General features: G+C 39.4%; 1 protein-coding gene across 1 annotated transcript; it reads right to left on the bottom strand.

Moving 5' to 3' along the window:
• Positions 1-3,767: 3,767 nt before the first annotated feature.
• On the bottom strand, positions 3,768-11,820 carry LOC143292120 (ras-related protein Rab-40C-like). Its single transcript, XM_076602309.1, has 6 exons — positions 11,588-11,820; positions 10,274-10,334; positions 8,356-8,416; positions 7,777-7,854; positions 5,485-5,707; positions 3,768-4,006 (listed from the first exon to the last, which is right to left on the bottom strand). The coding sequence occupies exons 1-6, from the start codon at positions 11,754-11,756 to the stop codon at positions 3,768-3,770; spliced, it is 831 nt and encodes a 276-aa protein (XP_076458424.1). The 5' UTR covers positions 11,757-11,820.
• Positions 11,821-11,951: the final 131 nt, after the last annotated feature.

The following is an 11,951-nucleotide window of genomic DNA, read 5'->3' as shown; positions in this document are numbered from 1 at the left end:
GGAACCGCATGAAAAAGTATGTCTCCTGACAAGTTAATCAGTAGACCGTTGGAGAGTTCCATGGCCGTCGTGGATCTTGTGCAAGCGCATGATCTAACTTCTGCTCAAAATTCAAGCAATGCCAAAAGCAATCAACACAGACAAAATCAGCAAACATGTGCTGTCCTTCATTTCTTCAGTTGATAGTCTCCATGGCTACAACCTAACTCTGGTCAATGAAGTGCCATCATGTCGACACACAAAAAAGAGTAAAAAATCGAAAAAAGAAGCCTGCTGTTTCGCACATTCTGCCTCTCTGAGTCTGAGTCTCTCAATCGCCTTTGTTGCTCAAAATTTCGGAGAGCCAATCAACTTTGAGAGCACAGATCATGTGACGCACCTCTTTTGTAAGCAAGGAACTCTCCAGCGGTCTATTGATGCAAGAGCTCTATCTCAGTACCTGACAGAGCTGCATGCATTGTTGGTCAGAACAGATGAGTATACAGTTCAAGCTACCTATAGTAATGGCCAACTGTCAACGAACACTTTTGCTGAACGTGACAGAATGTAAATGGTTGAAGTCACTGATAATTATGGCAGTAAACAGTTGATGTTACTGATATTCATACTGATGTTTAGAGCCATCTGTCAGCTAACACTGTAGCTGAACATAAGTGTAGAAGAAGAAGAAGTTATTTTCCTTACAAAATGTTGGCATTTTTTTTACGTAAAGTAAACTGACTTTATCTACCCCCTCCTGAAATTCACAATCCCATAATGTGTGACATACATGCAGCTGGGCAACAAACAAACAGTTGCATTTTTGTGTGTGGATTAACATAAAAAAGCAACTGCAGGTTTCAGATAAGGTTCAACAGATGTTTGTTAATGATGACAACTAAACAATACATCTGAGCTTCACATTGTTCAGCGAGTCCCTGTAGAACACGGTTTCAAAATGACATTTACAGGAAGAAATTCCTTTTAAAAATATTGAAACATCTCCCTGCTTCATCATGTTTAAAAAAAAAAAGAAAAAAAAAGATGCAACTGGGGGAGTCTTACAGGACTGTTATAAATTAATATATAAAATGAAAGCAAACAAAATATCCAACACTGAAGTTAGTAAAAATAAACTAAAACCATCTTTTCCACTCACACAAAATACCTGTGAAATGAGCAAATAACTTCTCATCAAAGCACCACCAAGAAGGTCAGTAACTGTACATACAATTAAGCAGTTCAACTGTATAATTTGCAAAATATGAAAACACACCCAGCACAAGATCTCTATCCAGGAAGTACTCACACACAGAATAAAGAAGGAAAAAAAAAATTAAAAAGCCAATCACGAACAACAACAGTGGAGGGGGGGCGGGGAGTGATAATAAAAGGACTGACAGACAGACAGACAGACAAAAACACAGACATACAGAGCAAACAACAGAAATACAGGTGAGAATGTGTAATCTCTGTGAGGGGGCAGGGGCTAGAGGGGGTGAGGAAGGGAGAAGGGGAGGAGGGAGAAGGGGGCAGGAGAGAGAGAGAGAGAGAGAGAGAGAGAGAGAGAGAGAGAGAGAGAGAGACTGGGGATCACCAGCAGAAACAGAAAAATATGTCTCTGCAGTCAAAGGGGACTGAAGTCCACAAGGTAACACCAACAGCAGCTGTTCCATGGATAATCTGAAACGTCAAACGAAATTAACTGCCTTGTCAATGAAACACCAACATCTCCCAATAATTAACACACAATGAGGAATCACAAGGGATTCTATAAAAATTCCATACATCACAAAGTACTGAAGTAGAACATTTAAGAAATCAAGTGATATACAAATTTATAACCACAATGTTACATATTTGACAGAAAATGTTTCAAGTATAAAAAGCCAATGCCAAAACACCATTATAACAACAACAACAAAACACACACAAAAAAAAAACAACAGTCATGTTCACTTCTGAATTTCAATCATGCCTATGTATTAAACAAATCTGTGCTTATTCCTATATTTCCTTGTAAAAAAAAAAAAAGAAAAGAAAAAAAAAGAGGAAATAACAGTCAAGACATAAGTCAGTTAAAGAAACACAAACTCAAGTCTGATATAATTCAACTGTGAGCAATCTGGCATACACTTACTTACACTGAAACATCACTGTTGTATCAAAATTAAACCTGTTCTAAAAGTTTTTCCTCTGCTGAAACTCGGGCCCTATCCCATGACTGCCAGAGATGGAGAAAGTTTGTCAAATATACTGAGAGGGGTAGACTTGTCCATCTGTAATCTAAACACCACGAGGAAAATTGTCTGCTGGACTCAGTTTGAGGCTTGACTGATACTAGTGATAGGTCTTTCATTCAGATGAATTCATAGCCAGCCACAGCTTGCATGCATCCATATTTTGCTGGCTGATGAACAGATGTTAATGTTGGGCCAACACCACTGTTGTGATGTTGCAGCACAAAATAGCAATGCCAACTTTTCCTTTGAAAACAAGGGGGAATATATATAATTATCATAGAGAAAGTGAGAGAAGACAAAAGCACAAATCATCTCCAATCATTGCTATACATGATGTCCATAATGGATGAGCACATCATGTGGTTTTTCTCGTTCAGCCACCGCACTTTGGTTTGCTCTTTTTGTTTGTTTGTTTTTCTCCTGAGCTTCGCAAGCCAGATTTTGACTGCATCTAACAGACCACAATGCGCCTTTTTCTTACCATTTTTTCAGTTAAAAAGAAGGATGCACCTCATGCATGGCAGTGCCTTACAGATCAGAAATTAAGGTGTAGGAAGGAAACAATGTCTTGTGCCATGTTCCTTGCTTGTCAGACATGACATGAAGAGGAAAAAACAACAAGAAACCACATAAAAACTGTGACCAAAAAAAAAAAAAAAAGTCAATTTTATGTACACGGCAGTGATCAATGCAGGAAGCCAGTTCAGGAAGCCAGTTCACGTATGAGCAAAAGGCTGCATACTGATCACACTGAATATACACACCCTATGGCAGCTAATGCTATCCCCTCAAACTAGTGATCAAGGCACTCCCCATACCCCTTCCCTTTCCTCAACAACTGCTGAGCCCCCAAAACATGCCCTCTCCTAAGATCCTAACCTCCCTCCGCACGCATGACGCATAATGAGCATAGACTCTCTGATTCCAGATACTTTTAGAAGAAAGTTTCCATACTCACAATCAAAGGTTTCAACTTAATGGCCATGCAAACCACTCGTGATGTAAACTTAGTTCTCTGACTGCCTATCCAATCTCCTTTATCAATTCTGAAGAGGAAGGTAGTGTGAAACCACTGAAATAATACACGAGAACAGGTCATGACTTTCAATCCTGAGTGAGGAAACTTTCTTCTTCACGATAAATCCCACACACCCGTAACACAGCACCACCCACAGAGGACAACCTCTCCACAAAAAAGTATGCTACAAACTACACCCATCACCTCACCTTCTCCTTCCAGTTTCTTCAGAACCACAGAGAACAACCTCCATCCATCACATGCTGTCTGCACAAATGAGACTTTTCAAAAACGCCCCTGCCCAAAAATTTCTTTTCACTTATCGTTCAAAGACATACAGTCAGTTCAGTTTCCATTTCAAGGAGGCGTCAGAGCATGTGAACAGATCCACAAACACTACACCACATCTGCTGAAAAAAAAAAAAAAGAAAAAAGAAAAAAAAAAGGTAGCAGATGCCTGACCTTCGCATAATCCCAACACTTGGTCAGTCCTTGAGACACACAAGTTTTTGATTGTAGTACTGCTGCTAGCTGACGACGCAGCTCTTTCGACAGTTTATCGGCGGGGAGTCCTGCGGGTTGAGGTACTTGGCCTTCTTGTGCTTGTCGCGGTGCATGAAACTCAGCATGCGTGCCCGCGTCTTGTTGGTGAGCGCGTATGACTTGAGGTGGGACTTGAGGGTGGGCGGGAGGGGGAGGTGGTCGATGCCGTAGATGGTGGTCTGGGACACGATGGTGCGGCAGGCCAGCTCCTGCAGACTCAGTACTGGAACCAAGACATCATCACACTTGACTTGAGAAAATTATGAATTGAGATGATGGCAACATTTTCTTCAGCAGACATCACACTTGACTTGAGAAAATTATGAATTATGATGACAACATTTTCTTAATTTCTCACAAAGTCTCTCCAGGCCAGCTCTTGCCAACTCAGCACCGCACAACCAGACATCACACGGACTGTGAGGAAATTATGAATTATGATGACATTTTCTTTATCACACACACTCTCTCTAGGCCAGCTCTTGCATAATCAGCACTGGAACCAGCCATGACACTGACTAGAGAAAATTATGAATTATGATGATGAAAACATTTTTTTTTTTTTATTACACTCTCTCTCTCTCTTGAGGAAAGCTGTTACAAACTGATCACTGAAAGCACAGACATTACACTGACACTGAAAAAATTATGAATAATGATGATGACAAGATCTTCTTCATCTTACACACACTCTCAAGGCCAGCTCTTGCTGAGCTCCTGCAGACTCAGTGCTGGAACCGAACATCTCACGCACTGTGAGAAAATTATGATGATGACAACAATGTCTTTATCACATTCTCTCTCTCTCTCTCACAGTGACACACACATACACATACACTCGCACACACACACGTGCATGTACACAAGCACACGCACATTTATGCACACAAAACAGACATCACACTAAGAAGATTAACAAATTATGATGACAATATTTTCTTTATCACACACTAATGAATTAAGATGTCATTTTCATTATCACACACACACACTCTCTCTCTTCCACCCAAACACACATGCATACACGCAAGCACATGCACACACATGCAAACACACGCACACAAGTGCAAACACACAGACATGAGGTTAACGCTCAGATAGATCATTTTGAAGGGAAGCCAAGAGAGCAGCCTTGTCACATAGTCCAAAGCCTTAAAAGGACCTCCATAACAACATCCTCCTCCTTCATAGTCAATAAAATAAATAAAAAAGTCCCACATTTTATGGCTTTTCATGGTGACTTTAGTTGAAATCTCCTACACTTCCAAGCTTGTGGCGAGTCCTGTCAAAGTCTTCAGTGTTGGCGGATTCAGATTCATGGGGGGACTGTCACTGCAGGTCTCTACTCTGCAGGGGGTCAGGGGGGGGGGGGGGGGGGGGACACTCACTGGCTCCGTGACTAAGCAGTAATTGTCATCAATCGAGTGGTGTCCTAATTATGTTAATTCAGAACAAGCACTACTCAACACCATCAAAGTGACTCAGCAGCAGTGCAGAGTCTCCTCTGGTGTGTGGCCTCCTGATAAGCAATCACTGATGGTTCCCTGTGGACTGTTGATACTGGGAATGCAACAAATAAACCTTGATGTGGTTGTGTATGGGGGACTTGGAAACGAGCGGTGTGGGAGTAATGCTAGTGAAACTGTGCAGATGACAGTGTGAGCAAATAAATAAATAAAAGAAGCAAACAGTCTCCCTCACCTTTATGATGCCCCAGTGCCCGACTCATGCCGTTCCTCTTCAAGGCAAGACGGGACAGCTCAGCGAAAGACTCTGTCACGTTGAAGTCACACAGGGGGCTGACCTCAAAGAAGGCCATGTCGTTCTTCAAAGCATACAACTCTGCACATGATTCGCTGATCTGGCGCCGGAAGGCCAGATGCAGTCTGTTTCCCACCAGAATCTTGGGGACACCAGGGGCATGCTGAACAACACATCAATGTATTATTCATCAATAGATTTAGAGAGAAAAAAAAAATCTGTTTCTTGAGAATTTTCAACAGTACTCCAGTCTGGTGATCTTGAAAACTTTGTCAGGAATTTGACTTGCCTGTAAGTACTCCATCCAAAACATTTTATTTATTTGTTGCTTTACTTTATTTGCACAATCTGAACTTATACTATTATTAGCAACAAAAAAACAACAACAATAACAACAACAAAAAACAACAACAACAAAAAACAACCACTACTGAGCTTTTGTAAAGGGGAAACCAATAAAAAGGTAATATGCTGCATTTACTACTGAAGTTGAGAATAACAGGAATCAATCCACAGCCAGAGATTGTGCCTAAAGTATCAATTACTGCGTGGCAAAGGAGGGCTGACATGAATCACGACACTGATCATTTAATATCGTTTTATAATCATTTAATATCATTTAAAGGAAATTTTCTATCCAAAATTACGATTAAATAACATACTTACCGTGACCCAACTAGTGCAGACTCCGGCAGGGGTCTGACATTCCTGCCCTGTGCAAACTACTATCCGCCTATGCGGAGAAAACGAAACTACGGCCGATAACCCCCCCGGAAGTAGGTAACCTCCCCTTTGTCCTGCTGGCTAGCGCCCTCTTTTTCCGATATTTTGATAGCAAGGAAAGGAAAACCATCACAGTACTTCTGAGGATGGACAAACACAATATGGTAAAGCTCAATGGGACACAGAACATGAAAATATAGTTCTATCAGGTTGTTTTTTTTTCGTTTGTTTTTAGTGAGGGGAGGGGGGTGTATGTTTATAATAATAATAAAAATTATAGTTCATTTAGTTGTTGTTGTTTTTTTATCACTGCAATGCCTCCTAAAACTCAACCAACATTTCAAGAGCAAAACAAACAAACAAACAAAAAAGTGATGATGGTATTGATACTGGAAAAAATTGCAGAGCTATACAGTATACTTGTGGAGACTGAGTATCTCTTCAGGCTTTGTTAATAAACCCTTTCGCTGCCAGGAAAATAAGATTTAAGTGAAATCTGTTTGCCAGGGTTTTTTTCACAAAAAACTGGTATAAATTTTCAAAAAATTCTGTGCTCTTTGTTATTGGAGAAAGACCCATAAAAGTATATATTTTCTGAAAGGGAAATGAATAAAGAATACAAAACACATGATGTTTTCCCATTTTATATATTTTTAGTGACATGCTGTTGTTTTGAAATCACTGTTTTGTTTTTTTTCACATTTTCAACTTGTTCATTTCAAACATTAGTCAGGTAATTTGCACTAAAATATCATAATTTCTGGACAAATGGATATCTGCACACACAAAATCATACTAGAACAACCACAATATAAAAAAAACTGAAAAAGAAATAGATACATAATGCATTGTGACTTCTGCAAGTGATAATATGGATGTGAGGCCACGCCCCCTCAGTCTCCACCCCCCTCCTCTTCACCCCTCTCACATAGTCACTTTATCCAGTTCTCATCAGACCACGTTGGCTGAAAATTCGGTGACTTCTGTCGTCTGCTAGAGCTGAACAGCTGGCATCACTCACTGATAGTCGTATCTTGGCCACTCTCTTGATAGCTCCCTTTATTTTCTATCAAATCGTCCTATAAATGTTCACCACTGTCTTCTCCTTAGAATTTATGCTTCAATTCTTTCTGAGCATCAGCTAAAGAAAGTAATCTTGGTTGATCTAGTTCGTCATGATCGAATGTCTTGAGCACGGAGTCAGTCCGACATTTTGTTGAGCGAGAGAGGAGAGGAGCCAGGCAAAGACTGCGGCCAGTAACCCAACCAAAACGTTCAAATAAATGACTACCTTATGACGCAGATGGTGTTTCTAGCTATGAATAGAATCTAGAAAGATTCCCCAAGCTAAAGCTACCAGCATTTTTGTCAACGAACTGAATGCAAAGCAGGGAAAAGTCAGAATATTTCGATGACAAGTTATCTCGTCATTGTGGCAGCGAAGCATACATGCTTTCCACGACAAGTTATCTCGTCATATAGGCAGCCTAGGGGTTAAATGGCACTGACCTCGTTGACCTCTTTGATCCAGCGATCAATCCCATCGAAGGACCACTTGTTGGTGATGTCATACACCAACAGAATACCCTGAAACATTTCACAACTAAAGTAAATGGTAAAAATAAAGCTGGTGTTGTTTTTTTCATTTAAAAAAAAAATAATAATAATAAAAAAAAATGATCATATTAACAGGATATTTTAAGCAATGTTATTATACACTAAAAAAAAACAACTACAAAAAAACCCATTCTATCAAAATAAAAAAACAAATAACTAACCATAAAAAATAACATCATAATTCATTTTAACATAAAACAGTCACTACAGTACAGTACAGCTTGTAAGAGAGTGTGAGTGTGAACTTGTGCAAGTGTATGTCACTGTGTGTGTGTGTGTGTGTGTGTGTGTGTGTGTGTGTACTCTGTGGTGTGTGTGTGTGTGTGTGTGTGTGTAAACTTGTGCATGCCGCATGCATGTGCAAAACATAGAAATTCCAGCACCATCAACAACAAATTTTCTACAAGTACAATACAACAAAACAAACAAGACAAGAGAAGTGGCAATGAATAAGAATGAAAAACAATATACCTGGGCACCCCGGGAGTATGACCTTAAAATTGTGCAAAACCTGCCTTGTCCCGATGTGTCCCTGAAAATGAAAAATAATATCATATATATTGCCAAGGCTGCAGACAAACTGGTGCAAGATGGTTTGTGGGCACATCTGCCTAAAGCCTCATGAAACAGCTGTCAATTTCTGAGAGGACACAGACTCTCAAGGCAATGGCAGAAGCAGCGAAAAGAGTTCCAGCTGCATCTGGTCAAATTTCCCTGCTCGAACTAAGTGTACGATGGCTCAGTGGTTAAAACGTCTGCCAGAAAAGGTGACTCAGTCCTGAAGTGGCGACCACCCTGGAGGCGTGGGTTCAAACCTGCTGAGGACCAGGAAAAGAAAAAAAAAGAAAAGGTGGCAATACAAGGGCATCCAGGAGTCATGACCTGGGTGCGGCCTGGCCCCCTTAGAGTGAAAGGCGTTAAGGGCCAAAACACTTGACTGAAGGGGGCTTCTTCTCTGAAGATCTTGTACTGTCCAGCTCTCCCTAGAGTTTCTTTTCACTGTCATATATTATAACAATGCATACTGTTAATGTTATATGATAACAGTATTAACAAAATTTGTTTTGAAAATGTTCTATCATAAGGATACATTAAGAATCAGAGAAATGAAGTTTGATGACAGGGTGGCAGGTGGGGTGGGCAGGCTATTCTGCACGCTTGTCTACATCAAGTACATGTCCTAATAGTAATATAATAAAATTTTTAAGTCATTCAATGGTGTTGTTGCTGGTGGTATAGTTGAAAGATTATACGCGCATCATTCCAAATAAACATAATACTGCCAATAACTACAGTGTATCACAAGTTTAAAACAAGGATGAACAGAACTGAAGAAATAGTGAATTAAAAACATGCATGCACATTAGTTCATTGAGTTGATCCACATCCATGTACACAAGGTGTGAAAGACACACATCAACTTAATAAAGTAAACAGATAATTTACATGGCTGTATCAGTGTGTGGACCCCTCTCAAACCCCAACAAAAGTTTGATACATGTACACTGAATTGATGTTGTTGGAAGCTGTGTCTTTTCTTCATTTATTATTATATCGGCGAATCAAGATACATAGTTTTTACACATTTTTAAATGTAATTTTCTAGGACTGATGGAAGCTACTGACCATATAATGATGTTTTTCACATGAGCAAAACTTCTTTCTGCTGGTGTACAACTACAAGTACAATGAATTCTGAAATATTCTGAAGTTCAAAATTCAGATAGTCCTATCTGACACTATGAGTGGAAAGTGGAAGAATGGTTAAGATGCACATCTGCCAATACAGTGTCTTTGAGGGTCTGGGTTCGAATCCCCTTCTCGCCCTTTCTCCCAATGTTGACTGGAAAATCAAAGTAAACATCCACTCATTCAAATGAAAATTATAAACTGAGCTCCTGTGTGCAGCAAGCACTTGGCACATTGAAAAAGAACCCATGGCAATGCAAGTTTTGTGCTCTGGCTAAATTTTGGAGAAGAAATACCCTCTGATAAAAGTGATATGTACACAAAAACATAAGGCCTGATGAAGCACACTGGGTCATGCTGCTATGCAGGCATCAGCCAAGCAGAAAGAGGAGTAGCATATACATGTGGAGCGATGCCTTATTCAGAAACTGAAAATAACACCAATACTCATGCTGATACAGTAACAGTCATATTCAAAGTCTTGATACAGCAGATTGACACAGAAATCACTAACCAACAGTCAGATCCATGGACAAAGATGCCGAGGCTACAGACAAATTTTAATTCAAATTATTATAAATGATAACTGTCAACAAAACATTTACAGCCATGAAGTATTTAAGCTGACTGGTTGACAGGCAAAGTTAAATGCATTGCAATATAAAGTTCTGGGGATGATAAGAAAAGGCATTCTACTTACCACAACTGCAGTTTGACTCTCTTGCCATCAAGTAAAATAGTTGTTGTTTTATAATCAATGCCTGTGGAATAAATGCAAAACATGATTGTCTTTTGTCATACAGTATACTGTATAAAGTTTACTAACTAAAAATATTTAACTGAGAAGAAATAACAGAAACAATCAAAAGCAGCATTCCATCTAAATTTTGCAAAAATAAAACAGTGCCAAGATTCACAGTTAATTATCATCATATAAAGCAGAATAATGAAATTTATAATTCAAGTTCATTTTACTAATGACCATTTACTGAATTAGTTGATAAATCATTAATCTTCGACATATTTAAATTATTTTATAACAATGTAAGCATCCACTGTTCACAATAACACACACACACACACACTCACGTGCACACACACAAGTTCACACTCTCACACACACACACACACAAATTCCACAAAAACATAACCATATGACATGTGGAAAGATCTTAAGTTAAATCTAAAAGAAAGAAATAACACACAAGCTGACATAGTAAACACACACATGCATGTACATAAATGATAAAATGTATAATTATGGTTGCATTATTTGGTAGTTAATAAGTTATTCAGATTATATGGAAACATTATACACGTGTGTGTGTGTGTGTGTGTGTGTGTGTACGTGTTTGTGTGTGTGTGTGTGTGTGTGTGTGTGTGTGTGGTTTTCTTTCGTTATTTTTTGATGATTGTTTTCATTATGCCCAGAATTTTCAAACTGGGAGTGAAGTGGGAGGGGATGTGTGTGTGTGTATGTGTCTCACTCAGTCACTGTATCATGTGTGTGTATGTTTTCAATGTGACTTTTTTGTGAGTGTATTTATTTCATCACCTTATCAATGAGAGGAGAAGTTCTGTGATCCAGCTAAAAGTAAAACAGTCAAACCTCTGAATGAAACTTTTAATGTGAAACAGATTTTTTTTAAATTTCAATGGACTGTTGTCAGACCTGAATTTACATGCCAAAACAAAACAAAAATGTTGATGCAGTCATGTACAATACATTCTCGGACCATAATTTACAGATGACAATGGGTATTTTATAAAACATATGACTCAGAGTGCGGTGTTTCTTGCGCTGATCATTTTCACAATGATGAAACCTGTTTCCAGTGTATAGGTTGGAACAGCCTGAAAAGTAACATGAGGACAGAAGTCAGACCCGTGCCGTTGTCTGCACCAGTGGATCACGGTATGGTGATGAAAAACAAAAGAAAGCGTAAAGACCCGTGTGTTTGTCACTGTGCGTGTGTCTTCATCAATTCATCACACTTTCATTGTCTCAACCTACCACTGCTGGAGTATCCATATGGAGACTCAGAGGCACCATCATCCATCTCCTTGAGCAGCTCTTCTTTACCAACATCGCTGTCCCCGACGAGCAAGAATTTTAGTAAATAATCATACTGTTTGGAACTGGGCAATCTCGGAGATTGCGTTGAACTGTTCGTCTCGCTCATTGTGATTTCCAGACATGCCAGATTTCACATGATCATGCACCACCACAGGCAGGTGTTCGCCTGATTCTTAAGAAATCCCCTTCCACTATGAATGACAACAAAATTGAATCAACAATCACACACAAGCGCAGTTGATCAACGATGTCAATTTTCAGGTGTTTTTCATTTCGTTTCACAGGAGGTTCATAATGCGCA

The sequence above is a fragment of the Babylonia areolata genome, chromosome 18 (assembly GCF_041734735.1).
Source record: "Babylonia areolata isolate BAREFJ2019XMU chromosome 18, ASM4173473v1, whole genome shotgun sequence".
Classification (NCBI taxonomy): Eukaryota; Metazoa; Mollusca; class Gastropoda; order Neogastropoda; family Buccinidae; genus Babylonia; species Babylonia areolata.
The sequence above is the reverse complement of the archived record's forward strand: the minus strand, read 5'-3'. Positions and strand labels throughout refer to the sequence as shown.

Coding starts and splice junctions, on each gene's coding strand:
- LOC143292120 (XM_076602309.1), bottom strand. CDS start 11,756: ATGAGCGAGACGAACAGTTCAACGCAATCTCCGAGATTGCCCAGTTCC. Junction 10,335..11,587: donor ATATGGATACTCCAGCAGTG/GTAGGTTGAGAC, acceptor TTTATTCCACAG/GCATTGATTATAAAACAACA. Junction 8,417..10,273: donor AGAGTCAAACTGCAGTTGTG/GTAAGTAGAATG, acceptor TTTCATTTTCAG/GGACACATCGGGACAAGGCA.